At 33.0% G+C, this 20,527-nt stretch overlaps 1 protein-coding gene across 1 annotated transcript; it reads left to right on the top strand.

The window, feature by feature from the left end:
- Positions 1 to 5,660: 5,660 nt before the first annotated feature.
- LOC127259203 (60S ribosomal protein L15-2) lies at positions 5,661 to 7,702 on the top strand. Its single transcript, XM_051286386.1, has 4 exons — positions 5,661 to 5,781; positions 5,870 to 6,036; positions 6,943 to 7,140; positions 7,275 to 7,702. The coding sequence occupies exons 1-4, from the start codon at positions 5,778 to 5,780 to the stop codon at positions 7,518 to 7,520; spliced, it is 615 nt and encodes a 204-aa protein (XP_051142343.1). The 5' UTR covers positions 5,661 to 5,777; the 3' UTR covers positions 7,521 to 7,702.
- The last annotated feature ends 12,825 nt before the right edge of the window (positions 7,703 to 20,527 follow it).

The following is a 20,527-nucleotide window of genomic DNA, read 5'->3' as shown; positions in this document are numbered from 1 at the left end:
TTGACTTCCCAATAATAGATCCGCAAGGATCTTTAACAAAACTTTACAAAAAATAGAGACGACTTTACCCGATTTACAGTTATTATTAAAAGGAAGCTTGAAAACAAAATTCGTTTATCAAAAATAAAACGATTTTGTAACAAACTAACTAGATCTTGACTCAAACTTAACGAAACTACACAGATCTGTAGCGATTAAGTCACTAACTACTAAAATCACACACGACCGAGGCTAAAAAGCACAGATTGAGTGAGATCTTGGCCGGTATCTAACAGATCTACTAGGAAAAGAATCGAAACGTCAAAAAATCGTTCGATTCAACCAGATCCTTTCGTAGATCTAAAGACTTACACCTAAAAAACCTCAAAACCAAACTCAATACTCGATTTCGAAACCGTAAACCACTAGAAGGCTTTGATACCACTTGTTATAAAAATATAAACGGATCTAACAATTTTATTATAGAAATCGAGTAACAACACAAAATATTGAACTAGTTTGGTTAGGCTCAGCCCCAACCAACTCGGAAAAGCACAAAATCGACACTATACACACCTAAACTAGCGACTACACAAACGAACCGGCCACAACCGTGATACACACTATATATAACCCCACACACAAAAGAAAACAAGACACCCGAAGGCCTACAACGTCGACCGAGCCCCTTTCGGCTACGAACGACTACACAAAAGGGGAAAACAAACGTGCCACAGGAACTTCACAATATTACAGGAGGAAGGCACCACCGAGAAACCGCCGTGAACCGCCGTGAAAGTCACCGGAAAGAGGAGAGTAGTGGGTCGAGAGAGAGAGAGGGGAGAGGCCAAAGAGTAGTGAGCGTAGAGAGAGAGTGAGATTAGAGAGAATTGTATATAATGAATCTCTCTCTCTCTATATATATATACATGCCAAATGGAGATGGAAGGCTAAGATCAAGATCTGTAATCAACGGCCCAGATCAGGCCTCGGAAAAGGACGCGGATCCTAGGCGGGTCACGGAGCGGGTCACGGGCAAATGGCGCATCACAGGTAAGGGTCAGCTTAACGGGTGTGGTTGTGGTGTGGGTTGTGTATCACAAGCCAGGCCTGATTCGATCGGGCTGCTTAATTGTTGGTGTGTAGTGTATAATATTTGGGTGGATCCGAAGGACAAAAAATACATCGTATTTTATTTATTATGTATATTTATCTTTGTATTTAATTAAAATATGCATCAAATATTTTGACGAGTGGTGTCTGCGGATTTCACGTTATAACAAAAAAAAAAACCAAATATTCTATTTGTTCAAAGTTAATATTTAATTGTAAATGTACATCTAATTATATAAATTTTATACAAATAAAAAGGTAAAATATCATAAATAATATTTTTGAATAATAAATATATAACTAATTAATTTATCAACTATTGATAAAATATTTTTGGAGACGATATCTAATTCTTATAAAAAAAAAACTATAAAATAAAATATTGATCAATTATTTATTTAATTTTTTTATTTCAAATAAGGTTATTTAAGATATTTTATATCTTTTATTTGTATATTGCATTATTAGGTGTGTGTTTACAACCTGTTGAGATATTTTAGATATTCGATTTTAGATTTAGCAGATTTATATTTAGATTTAGTCTTATCCATAGATTAGATTACTTAGATTTGAGTCTATCGAGTCAGTTTTGTATTGTCTATATATGTGACAACACGAGTTTGATATATATTCAAATACAGGGAATTTTAGTCGAAATTTAGATGTAAGGAATTATGGTGAGCGATCAGATATAGCAAAAGTTTATGGTTGTAAACCCTAAATCTTTTATCATAATTATTTATACTCTTTAACTGGTGAGTTTTCAGGTTGAACACAGAGATTTTAAGTCGCAAATTTAAATTAAGTATTAATCTCATGAAAGCGGCGGAAAAGTAGTAAAGAGACTCGCTCAAGGTGAGCCTGGATCTAAAACTATAGAATGCTGGAACACTAAGGAAAGCAGTAAAGGTGAGCGACGATGAGTGGAGCGATGGTTAGCGGGACTGGTGCCAGTGATGACTGAGTGAGAGGGACATGAACCAAGCAGCACAATATATCTATATATTTTGAGCGGTAGAGGGTGATAGAGAAGTGTTGTGTCTGAACTGTGCGTTACTCAATGGCTAGATTTTCCTGGATGAAATGAGCGAGTGATGCTGGTGTTTAATCGAAACATATATGTATAATACGAAAGCGGTGGGAGAGAGTAATGTAAATATATAAACCAGATTATAAAGAACTTTAATCACTGGTACTTGACCTTAAGAGATTTACAACAAGACTTCAATGACGCCCAAAATCAGAATATTATAAATAAGAAACTCTACTGTCACTAAAAATTTCTGTGACCCAATAGACCACTGTCTATGCCCCATTAATTATCTCAATTTCTGTCTCATTAGTGGCTTTACCCTTTTGTTACATCTTTTTAATCAAAATTGAATTTAGACCAGTAATCAAGCAGGTCGGCAAGGCTCCCGCGTACATAAACTACATCGAACTACCTTGAATTTGTTTGTGACAAAAAGACAAGGCTTGGTGATGACTCCAAATATGAGCATATTCTTAGCTTGACAAAACTGTGTATTACTTGAATTTATGTATAAAAACCATCACAATAACTTGTTAATGACATACATTATTGATCTATATCGCTTAGCATAATCCAAAGTTCGTTGTTGAGATTATTAACGATTTTTGCTCTTTTTTAGCGGTATTCTGGTGCTAGAAAAGCTAGGGCAGACACCACAAACGGTAGCCACCTCCGCTCGCAAGCGACCACTCCATCACCTAGAAAAGACTAAGGTAAGAGAGACAAGCGGTAGCTTCCACTGTCGCAAGCGACAGTCTCTCCCGCTTGCAAGCGACGACCCAGACACCCACCGCTACAGAATGACAACAAATATTGACTAAGTGTTCCAACTGCAGCGGTACAGCTATTCCATTTCCAGCCAGCACAAGCAAGTCTAGCTGCGCTGATGCCCTCCAGCCCTCCGGCAAGCGAGGAAGATCTGAGACCCTACTATCCTATACAAGCGAAGCGGACACCCTAGAAGTTATGGCCAGCAACTGTTTCAACAGAATAACTGCCATCAACCGTTTGAGCGAATGTGGACTTAAACAATCAGGGCGAATGTGGTATAACCGTCTGAGCGAATGTTTAATAAAAGAAGGTTAATTCAAATGATCCAATATGCCCATGCGTCTTTATTAAGAAAAATGGATCAAATTTTGTCATTATTGCAATATATGTTGATGATCTCAATTTAATTAGAACTTCTGAAGAGATCCAAATTGCAGTTGAATATCTAAAGAAATAATTTGAGATCAAATATTTTGGAAATACATAAATATTGTCTGGGATTACAAGTGGATCATGTTAATAACGGAATATTTATCCATCAATCTACATATACCCAAAAGGTATTAAAGCAATTCTATATGGATAAATCTCACTCTCTGAGTACACCAATGGTGGTCAGATCTCTTGATCTCAGTAAAGATCCATTTAGGCCAAAAGAAGAAAATGAAAAAATATTTGGCCCTGAGGTACTATATCTCAGCGCTATTGGCATATTAATGTACCTTGCAAATTGTAGCAGGCCAGATAAATCTTTTTCAGTAAATCTACTAGCCAGGTTTAGCGCATCCCCACAAAGTGCCACTGGAATGGTATTAAACACATTTTTCGTTATCTTCAGGGGACTTATGACCTCGGTATTTTATTCGAGTGAATCTCAAAATGAATTAATGGGTTATGCTGACGCTGGTTATCTGTCTGATCCACACAAAGCAAAATCTCAAACTGGCTATTTATTTACTTGTGGTGGAACCGCAATCTTTTGGAGATCTGCTAAACAGACAATAAGAGCTACTTCTTCAAACCATGATGAGATTTTAGCAATTCACAAAGCCAGTCGTGAATGTGTTTGGTTAAGATCTATGACTCACCATATTCATAAAAATTGTGGCTTGATTACCGATGATATATTACCTCATACAATATTATTCGAAGATAATGCGGCTTGTATAGCTCAGTTAAAGGGAGGATATATTAAAGGCGATCGGACAAAGCACATATCTCCGAAGTTTTTTTCACTCACGATTTTCAGAAAGTGGCGAAATTAATGTGCAACAAATTCGATCATCTGAAAATTTTGCAGATTTATTTACGAAGGCACTACCGAATGCAACATTCAACAAACTGATGCAAGGAATTGGAATGCGTCGGATGAAAGACATCAAATAAAATCTAAAACAAGGGGAGCGCATTAATACAAAAATGATGTACTCTTTTTCCTTCACTATGATTTTTTTCCACAGGGTTTTTTCATAATAAAGTTTTAACGAGATACATTTTTTTTTTTTTTTGTATAAAAGCATCCAACGAGAAATGTTATAACACATAGTGTCTACAAAGCATTATGTAAACACTACATGGTACTTACGTAGCATATATAGATGCATTTACATTAAGTCAGCTACTCATTCCTATATATATATATATATATATCATTGCTGATGAATAAATCCATTCACAATCACACAATCTCTCTCTATATGTATTCTTTCTCTAGAATTATAGTATTAATCAATATACATACATAAACATATACATACAATCTGCACATACATACATATATTATTATATTTGCACTCGCATAGTATATATATATATATCTGTATATTATATTATTATTTATATAACATCATTCTATTATAACTATATATTATATCGTTTAAACTGAAGACAATAATTTTTTTAATATATTTTTTCTTAATTACTCTGCAATTTTATATTTATGTTAAAATATTTATATTAAATACTAAAAATTTGCTATCCAACCTATTTTTAGGGGCATGATTATCATAAATATTATAAAAATATACAATATATACATATAAAAAAAGTTTGGGTTTGTTTGATTGTAAATTTAGAAATTTTGTGTAAAATTTTAAACAATAATATTTTAAATTCAAATAATTATTTAATATTCATTCCGTCCAGATAAAGATGAATATTTTTGTTAGGAATGAATATTTTATGTAGTGTAGATTAGTAAAGTATTAATAATAAGTTATGATATTAATTTATTATTTTTATATGAATTGTATTGTTGGTATTTTAAATATTTTTACGATTATATCTCAATAAAATATATATAATATGAATATCATTTTGTAAATAATAAAATTTTATATAATACAATTAAATAAAAAATATATGTACTTATTTATAATCAACTTAAAGCTAATTTTATAAAAGAATAAGAAATTTTAAATATTAATTTATTGATGAGAGACGTAGAAATAAAGATTTTGAATGTACTAAATATTAAAAATTTAATTAAATTGATTCAATATTTGTTAAATGTAAATATACCAAATATAGAAATGATCATCTTTTAGCGAAAAAGAAAAAGAGATATGTAGCGGAATAAAGTGAGTATAATATAAATACATATTAAATAGTATTTTAAATAAAAAATAATTTTTAATATAATATTAAAAATTAAAAATATTTTATTTGATATTTTTGGATGAAAATTAATAGAATGATGACTTTATTTCCTATAGGCCCATATAACATAAAAATATTAATGGGCTTTTGATCTAATAGATTTTCAAATCCACTTCATATAACATAACATCAAAAGGAGAAACCCTAGTCGTCAACCCCCAATACATAACAACGATCTTCTGTTCCTCCATTACCCCTTGCAGAGTCGGCCGCAGCAGCAGCCATGGGTGAATTCATTCTTCCTATACTACTAAATCCTGTATGTCATTTTGGTTGTGTTTTGACTTTGTTTTGGTATTGGCATTGCCATTGCAGGCGCGTACACTTACGTTTCCGAGCTATGGAAGAAGAAACAATCAGATGTGATGCGGTTCCTGCTGCGGGTTCGCTGCTGGGAGTACCGTCAGCTTCCGGCGGTTGTACGCGTCACCCATCCGACCCGCCCCGACAAGGCGCGTCGTCTCGGCTACAAGGCCAAACAGGTATTTCTGTTCTAAAATTTCCGTGATACATGAACGCTGTTCCTTGTTTTCAGTCGGCATGCGAGATGTTATGTAGGAAATTGTTAAGTAGATTATTTTTAGATTTGTGTTCAGCTTTTTAGATTGAGTAGGTTTATTTCTAAGCATCTCAGATTTGATTTAGATTTTCTCCTGATCCAGCGACGGCGATCCTATTGGTGTGATCTTGGTGTAAGCATTAAATGGGTCGTTTGAATGTAAAAGAATATGAAGATGTTGTGTTTGTATATATGATTTGGAAACTTTTTGTAGTTTCTAAAAGTTATGGAATAGTGAAGGAAAATAAACTTAGGTATTTGATGCGGTCTTTAGCCTGATATTTAAAAAAAAAAAAAAAAAAAAAAAAAAAAGAGTAAATATATGATTTTTTGAATGTTCCAAAAGTGATTTGAAAAAGTCTGGGGAAGATTGAGTGATTAATATTGGAATTTGTATGAATCTTAATTCTTACATATGAATGGATACAAACTAGGTTTTTAATTTAATGTTTTAGATGTAAAATAGGCTATCGATAAAATACTTTACTTTAGAATTAGCGACGACAAAGTAAGTTTAGAAACACAAACAAAAGTACCATTTCTCTATTGAGACTTTATTAGCCGAGGTGACTGCAAAACATAGTCCCAACAATTCGAAAATGTACCATTTTTTAATTTTTAGCCTGCTGGAATTCAAGGGGAAAGATAAATGCCTGCAATAATTATGATCACTACTGAAATTTCTAATCTATGAGTTTTCGAAGAAAAATAACGATTTACATTGGATGTCTTTGCTTGGAGAAAAATTGTTGTGTGTTCATGCGCTATTTAATCAAATTTTCTTTCAGTAGTATGTATCCTCAAATGATTTGAAAATTATGGCTTTCAGGGTTATGTCGTCTACCGTGTTCGTGTTAGACGTGGTGGGAGGAAGAGGCCGGTCCCCAAGGGTATTGTATATGGTAAACCCACAAACCAGGGTGTCACTCAGCTGAAGTTCCAACGCAGCAAGCGCTCTGTGGCAGAGGAGCGCGCCGGAAGGAAATTAGGTGGCCTTAGAGTTCTAAATTCTTACTGGATCAATGAGGTTTGCATTTGCGCGATTACTCCTTTTTTGTTTCTATATATATATGTATTCCAGAAATTATGGATAGCAAATGTGATTATTGGATAATATTGTTTTATTACAAAATCTTGACGGAGTTTATTTATTCATTGTAGGATTCAACTTACAAGTACTTTGAGGTTATTTTGGTCGATCCAGCCCATACCACTATCCGTAATGATCCTCGGGTTAACTGGATTTGCAATGCTGTTCACAAACACAGGGAGCTCCGGGGGCTGACCTCAGCCGGGAAAAAGTACAGGGGCCTGAGGGGAAGGGGCCATTTGCACCACAAGGCGCGACCGTCGAGAAGGGCCACTTGGAAGAGGAACCAAACACTCTCGCTTCGCCGCTATCGTTGAGGTATTTTTATTTATTTAATTCAGTCAGTCAGTCCGTCACTGTTGATCACATTAGTAATCTTTTTTTGGCCTACTCCTTCTCCTACTCTGCCGTTATGTTACGTTTTGAATGTGTTTGGTCTTCTGGGTTTCTGACATTTATATCCAGACATCTATATATTGCAATGCCAAATTCCTTGAAATTTTGAATGTTACTATTTTCTTTTGAATTTCTATTTGTGGTCTTTGGCCATTCTCAAGGAATCGTGACGATGATTGATTGCATATAATTATTATTATTATTCTTTAAAAAAAATAAGAAAAGAAAAATAACAAAATTGCTTTTGAGAATCGTTTGGTGCTATGGAAAATCTTTTGGGTCTCTTTGGTAAAGAGAATAGAATTCCAAATAAATGGCAATTGAGAATTGATTCTTGTTTGTTAAAAAGTAGAGAATTCTAAATATATAATAGAGAAATGTAAAAATAAACAAAATAATTGATAACACAGTAGTTAATCGATATGAGTATATTTAGTTAGTAAATTTTTGTTTTATTTATTTTATTGTATTCAATTTTATTTTGATTTTTTTTTTTCATTTGAATAATGGCTTTAATACATATTCTATAAAATAAAATAAAATAATTTTTATTATAAAAATATAGAAGTTAATAATTTTTTTTTAAAAAAAATGGAAAGTAAAAAGTAAACAAAATTATCTTTATGAATATTTATCAAAATAAAATAGTAAGAAAATGAAATAATTATAATCACCAACTTTCAATTGTATTTCTGTGTATATGGTAAAGATTATAATGGGAAAGTAGGAAATAATTTAGAAAGAAATCATTTTCATTTTCCAGTCTATTTTTTTCTCTGTATCAAACATTCTTTAAAATGGAGTCTTTGTATTTAAATTTAAATTCAAATAGAACCAAAGAAATCCTGTCTAAAAATATTATTTATATTATCATTTAATTTTTTTAGATTATCAAAAAACAAAAAAAAAAAAAAAAGAATATATGTTGTGTTCTTGCTAAAAAAATATACCGGGTTTGTTTGTCTAATTAAATTTCTATCGATACAATTTTTAATATATTATATAGTCCATATGTCTTAATTTAAAGTATCGTTTTTATAATTTTCGTTTATTCCATTTTGATGATCTGTAAATTTGATATGGCCTAAAACTTATCGCTGGGAGAATTGGTGGGTTCTCCGGAAACTCGATGCGAATCTCCGGCTGACGGAAGAATTGACGGTTGCTGCCCTTGAAATTCTACCGAAAATAATGATTGTCAGAATCATCCTTGCTCATGAAACAAACTAATTGCATTTGGACTTTTATAAGTAGTTGTATATATCGACTGTCCTATAAGTGTCCTTCTATTGTTGGATATATTAGTGAAAAGGGAAATATAATGTTACATATGGGAAGATGAAACAAAACTCAACAACCATATATTACAATAGAACACATAATTGATAAAAAAAAATTTGAGGCATAGATTGGATTGGGCCAATGCTTGAGCTTGAGCTTGGCCTTTGATTTGGGATGTATATTATATATATATATCAAAGATGGGCCTTGAGACCATGGGAGCTCGTGGCTAAGCCCAATAAATTGAAATATATTTTAAATTAATATTGATTTTGAATAATTTGATTTGAAGCAGTTAAATTAATTTGTTGCAACTGATTTGCAATGTGATGCTAATATTATGGTAGTGGGTAGAAGACGTGAGATTCAAATAAATCATTTTTCTCTCAAATAATATATCTGAAACATCTCCAACAAAAAGATAGCTATCTCGGTTTTTTATATAATCTCTCTCTAAAAAAAACTTCTCATATGTAATTTTTGTTCAAAAAATCTTCTCTAAAAAACTTCTGCGAAATCTCTCTGAAATTCTTATTTCCTATTTCAGTTTGCGGAATCCGTTATTTCAGTTAATTCGTTTTATTCTGGGAGGCGATCGGTGGCGGACCGAATTCGCTTCAAGAAAATCGCGTCCACGCGAGGCTCAAATTCGATTTTAATTTGATTTTTGATTTCAGAACTTTAGATCAATAATCTCGGATTTGTCTAATATCAGATTTCATGTGAAATCTGAGATGGCTGACGAAATCCCTCAGATCCAAGATCAGATCGCGGCTGCCCAAAACGTACCTGAAGACGAGGCGATGATTGAAGCGATGGACGATCCTGATAGAAATCTGAACGATCTAAATGACGACGTTCAAATTGGTGCAGATGGAGACGAGAACGAAGAGGTGAATTCAAGCGAGTCTCACACTCCCGCTCCTACTGTTCCATTATTTCAGCCACCTCGCAGAACCAGTGAAATCGCTGAAACCAATGCTACAAGGCGTGAAACACGCGAGGCGGCCAAGATGGCTACGAAGGCAGCGTACGAACAGCCTTCAAGGCCGCGATGGAGGGAGCGCAGTCTGTTGCTGCAACCTCCAATCAACCTGTTGCTGGAGAGAAAAAACGGAATCCTGTTGATACCCGTGTGAGACAACCAGCTGCTGTTCTGCCTCGTCTGCAGCGTAGGGCTGTAGGACTCTTCCGGACAAAAACTAGACGAATTGAAGGGTATACAACCTGTTGCTGTTACGGACCATGTAATGCAGCCTGTTGCTGCAATTTTCAGGCAACCTGTTGCTGTGACAACCGATAAGCCAGAAAAATTCAACGGGCAAGCATGGCAACAAAAAATGTTGTTTTATTTGACCACGCTGAATCTGACCGATTGACTGATGGAGGATGCACTTGTTGTGCCTGAAGGATCATCGGAAGAACAAAAAACACAAATTCTGAAAGTCTGGAACCGTTCAGACTTTATGTGCAAAAATTATATACTGAACGGCATGAGTAACTCCCTGTACGGTGTCTACCAGCATGCGTTAACGGCTAAGCAACTGTGGGAGATGCTGGAGAAAAAGTACATAACCGAGGATGCTAGTGCAAAGAAATTTATCATTGGTCGGTTTCTGGATTTCAAAATGGTCGATGGAAAAAACGTTACGAAATAGCTTGATGCGTTTCAACTGATTTTGCATGAGATCCAGGCCGAGGGGATGGAACTAAGTGAAGCATTCCAAGTGGCGACGATAATTGAAAAATTATCACCTAGTTTGGGTGATTTCAAAATTTACTTAAAAACACAAACGTATGGAAATGGATATGGTGAGACTGATTAATCGTCTACAAACTGAAGAGTAGCATAGATCGAACCTGACAAGCAGGGGACATCTGATACTCGGAAGCAAAACCAATGTAGTCAAACACAAATGCCAAGACTCTCGTTTCAATATAGCTCCGAGGAACAATGAGCAACCAGGAAAGAACTGGAAGCCAACGGACAAGGGAAAAGAGAAACTGAAGCCATCTGGTGGCATTGAAAAGGCAAAGAGTACCTTCAAAGGTACCTCTTTTAATTGCGGAAAGTTCGGACACCATTCGATAGACTGCAAGGCGCCGAAAAGAAAGAAAGAGACGAATTAGGCACACGTTGTTTCTAAAGATGAAGAGCCACTTGACTTGACATGTGTTGTCTCTGAGAAAAAACTGGTGGGATCAAACAAGAAATAATTGTGGCTCGACACGGGAACAACTCGCTATATCTGCATGGACACGAATCAATTCTCTTCATTCGAGCGTGTCGAAGGAGAAACAATGTAAATGGGGAATGCTGCTCCTACGGAAGTCAAGGGAAGAGGAAAAGTGCTTCTGAAGATGATGTCTGGAAGAATTGTAACGCTGACCAATGTCCTCTACGTGCCAGCGATGACGAAGAACCTGGTCTCGGGGACGCTCCTGATGAAACACGACTTTAATATTAATATGAATAGTGATAATTTTGTTTTGCGTAAATCAGGATTGTATGTGGGTAAAGGATATATAGATGATGGACTTTTGAAATGCTGTATTATGACAATTATTGAAAAAAATAATAGTAAGTCTGTTGCTTACATTGTTGAGTCCTCTACTTCATGGCATAGCCGATTGGGTCATGTTAATTATGATTCAATTCGTCGATTAATTAACCTGAACCACTTTCGAAAGTTTGAATTAAACAAACATAAACATGAAATTTGTATTGAAGCAAAACAAACTCAATCGTCTTTCCAAACGATTCACCGTGAAACTGAATCACTCGAATTAATATACAATAACGTATGTGATTTAAAATTTGTACAAACATGTGACGGTAATAAATATTTTATTACATTTATTGATGATTGTACGAAATATTGTTATGTGTATTTACTTAAAGGCAAAGATGAGACATTAAGTAAATTTATTTTGTACAAAAATGAAGTGGAAAACTTAACAAATGAATTAAACGAATTCGAAGTGATAGAAGTGGAGAATATGAAACTCCGATCGGTGAATTTTTTGCACAAAATGGAATAATTCACGAAATAACTCCACCGTATTCACCTCAATTGAACGGCGTTGTTTAACGCAAAAATCGCACATTAAAAGAAATAATGAATGCGGTGTTATTAAGTTGTGGACTACTCCAAAATATGTGGGGAAAGGCAATTTTAAGCAGTAATTATTTTTTTAACTTAATACCTCGAAAAAAGATGGAAAAGATCCCTTATGAGCTTTGGAAAGGTCAAAAACCATCTTACAAACACCTTCGAGTGTGGGGATGTCTAGCTAAGGTAGTGGTGCCACCTCCCAAACGTGTGAAAATCAGTCCCAAGACAGTGGACTACATTTTCATAGGATATGCACATAACAGTACTGCCTATCAATTCTTGGTATTCGATTAAAAAATTTCGGATATCCCAAAGAATACGATAATGGAATCCAAGAATGCATCATTCTTTGAAAATGTGTTCCTTGCAAAGGTAGGCGCTGAATTTAGTTCGGCTAACCGAGAACATGAAACTGTGAACCAAGATCGAATGGAAATATATGAATCTGAATCTGAACCAGGTCAGGAACCTGAGCTCGGAAGAAGCAAGCGAGCACGAGTTGAAAAGTTGTTTGGAAATGAATATTTCACTTATATCCTTGAAAACGAGCCTCAAACATATGCTCAGGCAACGAGGTCTGCCGAAGCGCCTCTTTGGAAAGAAGCTGTAAAAAGTGAATTTGATTCTATTATTCATATCACACTTGAGAGCTTGTGGATCTCCCACCTGGTTCGAAACCTCTTGGATCAAAGTGGATATTCAAGAGAAAATTAAAATCAAATGATACAATAGACAAATCAAAGCTAGACTTGTAATCAAAGGCTACAGGCAACGAGAAGGCCTAGATTACTTTGACACATATTCTCCTGTCACGAGAATAACATCCATTAGGATGATCCTTGCGATAGCTGCTCTACGGAACATTGAGGTACATCAAATGGATGTGAAAACAGTCTTCTTAAATGGAGATCTTGATGAAGAGATCTACATGGAACATCCAGAAGACTTTACAGTTCCAAGAAATGAAAAGAAAGTCTGTAAACTTATGAAATCAAGAGACTTAAACAAGCTCCAAAGAAATGGCATGAGAAATTTTATCATACCATGATGGATAGTGGTTTCAGAATCAATGAATATGATAAATGTATATACGTAAAGACCATTGATTCAGGTTATATGATAATTTGCCTTTACGTAGACGATATACTTATCATTGGTAGCAATGATAATATCGTTAAGTCTACCAAAGACATATTAAATTCTAAATTTGATATGAAGGATATGGGTCTCGCTGATGTGATCTAGGAATTAAGATCAACATAATCGAAATTGGTTTAATTTTGAGTCAAACTCATTATGTAGACAAAATCCTCGAAAAATTCAGTAAGGATGATACAGGAATAGCGAGAACTCCACTAGACACAAGTATCCATTTATCCAAGAATCGTGGAGATGGCGTATCTCAAATCAAATACGCTCGGATAATTGAAAGCTTGATGTACCTGATGAGCTGCACTAGATCCGACATAGCTTATGCTATAAGCAAGTTGAGTACGTCTACGAGTAATCCTAGTCATGAGCATTGGAAAGCCATCATTCGTGTACTCAGGTACTTACGGTACACTCGAGATTACGGGTTGTACTATAGCAGACATCTAGCTGTAGTAGAAGGCTACTCATACGCCAATTGGATATCTGACACTCTTAATTCGAGATCAACTAGTGGATATGTGTTTAAACTAGCTGGTGTAGCAATCTTTTGGTAATCCTCAAAACAAACAATTATTGCCAAATCCAAAATGGAATCTGAGTTCATTGCTTTGTACAAAGCTGGAGAAGAGACAGAATGGATTCACCACTTCCTTTAGGACATTCCAAAATGGGACAAGTCTGTCTCTGCCATAACTCTCTACTGCGATAGTAAATCTTCTATTGGCAGAGCAGAGAGTACAATGTACAATGGAAAGAGTCAACATATTCGCCGTCGACACAATTCCATAAGACAACTGATCACAACTAAGGTTATTACGATAAACTATGTTGCGTCAAAAGATAACCTAGCGGATGTGTTCGATCGTAACCTCTACACCACTTTTCTACGACGTTCGACTTACTACTCCTGATGGCTCTCTTCTTGATGACCCTATCCTTTATCGTCAACTTGTTGGAAGCTTGATCTACTTAACTATCACTCGACTAGATATCCCTTATGCAGTTCATATTGTGAGTCAGTTCATGGCCGCTCCGAGGACCTCTCACCACTATGCCGTCTTACATATTCTTTGTTATGTGAATGGTGTTCTCCTGCATGGTTTATATTTTTCCTCTCACTCGTCTTTGACTCTCAGCGGTTACTCTGATGCTAATGGTGTTGGCGATCCTACTGATCATCGTTCGACCATTGGTTTTTGCTTCTCTCTGGGTGATTCTCTCGTCTCTTGGCGCAGCAAGAAGCAGACTTTAGTTTCTCGATCGAGTGCTGAGTCCGAGTATCGTGCCATTGCTGACTCTACATCGGAACTTCTATGGCTTTGTCGATTACTCACTAATCTTGGTGTTCCTCAGTCATCTTGTATGGTTCTTCACTGCAACAGTCAGAGTGCTATGAAGATGGCCCACAATGATACCTTTCACGAGCGCACCAAGCATATTGAGCTTGACTGTCACTTCATTCGACAACATGTTGTTGGTGGTATTGTCCATCTCGTTTCGATCTTCTCCCGCAGATCAGACATCATATATCTTCACCAAATCTCTTCTTCCCAGCCGCTTCCGATTACTCTTGGATAAACTCAAGTTGGTTTCTACAGCATTCACTTGAGTTTGAAAGTGGGTGTTGAGATATATTTAAATATTCGGTTTTACATTTTAGTAGATTTATTACTTAGATTTGGGTGTATCGAATCTGTTTTGTATTGTCTATATATAGGCCTCTTATTTTGATGATCAACAAGACAATCTCATTATATTCCCCCAAGATTTCTAACAACATCTATATAAACATCTCTTTAATTTATGCATAAATTTATGATTGCCTTATTATTATACAATATAAATTACTAAACCATCCCTACACATAATCTTGACCGTTCTTCTATTATCAAATCCTATGGTTATGATTAAATCAGGATGGTTCTGAATTTATATTTCAATAACTTATGAGCTTTTAGTTTTAAATAGTAAAAATTTTAAATTGAAATAATTATTTAATGTGACAAATATATATTGATGTGATATTTTGAATATAAAATTAAATTTTAGTATAATATAATATAGAAAAAATATATATTTGATTTAATATTTTTAAAAAAAAATTAAAATAGTAAAATCAATACAATTATTTCGCTAAGTAAACACATTCTATTAATAAATTCAGTTTTAATTCATCCTTAATTTATCAATATTCATATAATGAAATTTTCGTTACAAAATTATTAAAATTCCATAATAAATTAACTTTTTAATTCACCTGAAATTTTCGTTACAAAATTATTAAAATTCCATTAATAAATTAACTTTTTAATTCACCATTCATTGCCGATATAAATGAGAATAAAAATAATAATAATAAAAAATTAGATTCATTTTAAAATTATTAGAAAAAAGAATATGAAACAACAAGAATTACTTAATATCTTAAGTGAGAATTCCTAATTTTGTGACTGTAAATAAGTAGTAGTCATGAAAAAGTTTAGGCAATATTATGATTTCGTTGATTTGTTCCTTTATCATTTCAAATCAAAATAAATAGTATTTGTTTGATATAATTTCTAGTAAAAATGTACTATTTTATTTAAAAAAAATATCACATAAAAATACTATTCAAACAAAAACTCAAATAAATACTTCATTCCAAATCAATTTCAAACAAAAAAAAGACAGCCTTCAATTAGTGTATATTTGACTTGATTTAAAAAATAAATAGAAGTGAAAAGCAAACGTAAATTTGATTTTGTGTTTGGATAAATTTTTATAGAAATTGTCTCTTGGGGAAAAAAAATATTTGAATGTAAGTGTATTTGTTTTGTGAAATAGTTTAAAGAAATATTTTTTAGGTGAGGTACATAAAATTGTATAAGGAATATAAAAATAATAAATTTGTATAATATATTAATTTTTTTGAAAAATATGTGAGAAAATTTACAAAAAGAAAACACAAGTACTCTGAAATTGTCAAAAAAAAAATACAAAAATTCTTTGATTCTTGTTGTCGGATGCTCAATGGAAGAAGATAATTAAAACATAAAAAATACCTTTTGTATTTAGTCAGATTTGTTTTCTTATAAATAAATAAATCGCTTTGTGTTTTAATTATTAAATGAAATTTCTTATCTTATACTAAAGTGTGAAGAAATTTCATCTTTATCCAAAATTAGTGTTAACAATAAATATACATCCAAGTATGCAAATGTTATATAAATAAAGGGCATGTTTGTTGATTAAGGATAATATGGTGATATATATTTATTCATTCTATGTTTGAATCTATTTTTAACTATTGATTCTACATTTAGGAATTTCAATTTAATTAATAATATTGTTGAGTAAGGAAAATCAATGTGTAGGGTTTTTTTCGAGAATAGACTTATAAATTAGACTATAGGTTTGGGTATAGGCCCAATGATCAATGTGCTATTAAGAAATGAGCTTTTTTGGGAGAACTTGTGACTAGGTGATCGGTGGATATAGAAGTCGGACAAGGAGAGGTCGGGCGAAGGGAGACAACAGGCATCTAGGTCGGTTAGCATGGAGGTCGGACAAAGTGAAGTTTGGCGAAAAAGATGAGGCGGCCGATGCGGAGGTCGGACAAAGGGAAGTCGGATGAAGAAAGATGAGGCGGCCGATGCGGAGGTCGGATAAATGGAAGACGGGCAAAGGGAGAAGAAGCAGTGGACGTGCAGGTCGAATGAAAAGCAGTTCCAAGGCGGTTGGAAGAAGTTACAACTGGCAATCAGATATGAAGGCACGATCTGATAACTACATTTGGGCGGTTGACATGAGTTTTTAAATAGTTCTTTTCATTACCTAAAAGAAGTATCTTCAATCGACATCAAATTCAGTGAATTTCTTTTGGGGATCATCATTTTACTTTTACCGTCTGTAGTATTTCTTTTCAATATTTTTTTTCTTTTGTATCGTAAAGGGGTCTAAGGATTCTTAATCTCAGACATTTATTTAATAAAATTCAAAGATAATTTCTATTTTTGAATTTTACTTTTTATTGTTGAAAATCTGCATCAACAAATATATAAATTAAAGGTTGTAATTAAATTCAACCATGTTGAATTTACAATTTCAGCATTGGATCGTCTTTGGTGTTGGCTTTTATAACTTTGGTTTTAATTTTACTATTTTAAAATATACATTTTTAAAATATCAATCCAAACCTCCATCATTTTATTTATTATATTATACTAAAATTTAGTTTTATTTTAAAAATATCATATAAAATAACATTCAAATTCAAAATTATACCCATTTAAAACTCAAATCCAAAATTATAACCCCCACAAACAATCACATCAAATGAAGACGAAGTGACTTGCTGTTTACAAACTATGAAATGAATGGTTAATTAACTAATATTTATTTTATTATTTTATTTAAAATATATCTAAGATCTTTTTTTTGTTTTGTATAACAATTGTGTAATTAGATTTGCATTTCCAATCAACGTCAGTTTTGAGTAGATATGATAATTTATACATAATTTAATATACAGATAATTGGTATGCACCATGTATGCACTCCTTCATTTATTTATTGAGTTTGGTATTAGTCTATTTTTTATATTTTTTTTTAGTAAAAATTTAATGTACATTTAAAATATTTTTAAATACTTCCAAAATTATTTATATACTTATAACACATTTAACTTAAATTTGTCCATCCAGTTCCGAATTGCCAGTTCACCAGTTTTTGAATCGCTTGTTACGATTTGTATATTTGTCAAACTACGAATTGCCGGTTAAAACCGCCGGTTTACGGTTTGAACCAGCGGTTCAGCCATTATTTTATTTTATTTTTATTTTGAACCTGCACGCCGATTGCGACAATGGATTAACGATTGTGGATTATGGAATATTATGGGAGGGCGGCAACTATTAAGAAGAAGGAGGAGAAAAGAAGAAAAAGAAAAAAAAAATGAAGAAAAAAGAAAATACAAAAAGAACGAATAACGAATCCTTGCAACTGGTGGCCTCCGGCAACGGCTGTGGAATATGGAGAGTGGATGTCTAGGACTAAAATTGTATATTATATAATAATATATTTATAATTAAAATTATTATATATAATTAAATTGTTATAAAAATAAAGATAATATTAATATTAATAAAAATAAATAATTATTAAATATATAATAATATACATTATTTTGTATATTTATATTTTAGATTTTATAATTTTTATTATATAATTATATTTAATCTAAACTATCTTATTATCTAATACACATCAATTTCTTAAAATTTATTTTGTTTATTTTAATTTAAAATTTAATTTAATTTAATTACTTAGTAAATTTATTATTTTAATCACTTTTATACTGTAACAATCTTAGCAATTATTATTTATATGATTTTACATAATAAATAAATAATAAATATATTTGAATGGAATTAAAATCGAAAATAATTATTTTTGAATAAATTTTAAATTTAGAAAAACGTAAAAAAGGAAAAGGAAAAATATAATAAATGAATATACATAAATCGGCGGTTCAAACCGTAATCGTCGATTTTTTAAACCGTAGTCGAATTCGTCAAACCATAACCGAAACCGTCATTCGGAAGGTTCAATTTCGGTTTGATATTTGATAAACCGTAATCGACGGTTTGAACTGTTTTGGTATGCTTGATATAATGTAATATTATTTGTAAATTTACAACAACAATACCTCACTTGGATGTATTGTGGTACATGAACATCAATAATGGGTATTTGCCAATCACTTTTTGTGTATGGTAATTCAATTACACAAGTATCATGAAACGTAACAGAGGTACACGAATTACTTGTTCGGTATTTAGTTGATCTCTCGAAGCACAATAGCATGGTATAGTATTACTGTGCTATCAAGGTCAATGAAGTCTCGAAAAATAATAATCGAATTGGTATAAAGTAAATGGAGCACATTGTGTTGTATTCATTAGACCCATACACAATTGATTTTGATTAATACATTAAGACAAACGGGATAATGTACTAACGTATATAGACACGAACAACAAGTATGTGATAGTACTCATTTTTCTATGATACTTTGAAGCCGTAGGTTTCTGAAAACGTATCAGAGTTGTACCAATCATTTTAGGGAGTGTACAATTGATATATCGAAGCACGTGGGCATGGTAGCGTAGGTACCAATCTATCAAGGTCATTTTTGGTCATATGCTAAATCATAACAAGTACTAACATGAGTTATGAAGGTATACAGTTAGAAAACTCAGTTATGAGATTATATTGTTCAGTTATATAAAAGACTGTAGTAGGTACACAACTAGTAGAATTTCGTACATGAAACCAGGTTGGGGGTACAACATAGTTGCTCTAGAATATTTACCTGCTTAGCCGAGTCAACTCTATGCTTAGATACCCTTGACCAAAAGTTGTTGTGTGCGCTACAGTGTGAATTAATATTCAATAGGTCTAAAGATTTCAATTTGTGATAGCAATCATGTACTCTAACAACCAATATAATTCAACTTAGTCACTTATGACTTTGTTAGACATCTACTAGTTGATGTTGGAATATATTGTACATATATCATACAACTCATCTAAGTCATTCTTGACTTGTTTAACCATTTATAATAAATACGTGTTGTTTACATTTTCTGACAATTTGGAGTGTCACAGGAAGACTACCATAATGAACGCATCCTTAGTTACTGTCAACAAGTGAATATTTTGAACAAAAAATGATCGTTCACCAACCACACATATTATCAGGGCATATATACTTTATTGAAGCATATGAGACTATTATAATAGGCAGTTAAGATTTGCCCTAGAGTATGTAGATATTTTATGTAGGTATATAAGAATGTGATCTGGGTACAAACACCTACATGCGAGGTATAAAATAATGATTTCTTATGTATTATTTGTGTATTATCAGGTATCTTCAAGTGTAGTAATTTCAGTCATTTTCACAGAGAGAGGCCAATTTGCATACTCGGTGAGAGCACTTCCTCTATCAGCCTTTGTGGACTAAATATTTGTGTGTGCGCTACAGTATGAATTATTATGTAATATCTCTAAAAAGCAATTAATTTGTGAAAGTAGTGATGCATGAGTAACAACCAACAAACTTAACAACGCCATTTCTTACTTATCTAGCCATCTATAGTAAACATGTTTTTTTTTTTTTACTCACAATTCAGGGAGTCGTGAGAACACAATAATAATGAAGTTATCTCTAGTTACTAAGAGCAATTGAATATTTAGAACCAAGTATGACCCATTTTTCCAACCATATATAACCAGAGTATAGATACGAGTTAGAGGAGCATATGACTTTATACTGCAGGTACGTAAAAATTACACTGGGGTATATCTTTAGTGCACATATGCAACAATATCCTCGG

This window comes from Andrographis paniculata, unplaced genomic scaffold, assembly GCF_009805555.1.
Source record: "Andrographis paniculata isolate CXL003 unplaced genomic scaffold, ASM980555v1 Contig5END, whole genome shotgun sequence".
NCBI lineage: Eukaryota > Viridiplantae > Streptophyta > Magnoliopsida > Lamiales > Acanthaceae > Andrographis > Andrographis paniculata.
Note: the sequence above shows the minus strand (reverse complement) of the source record. Positions and strands in the feature narration are given on the sequence as shown.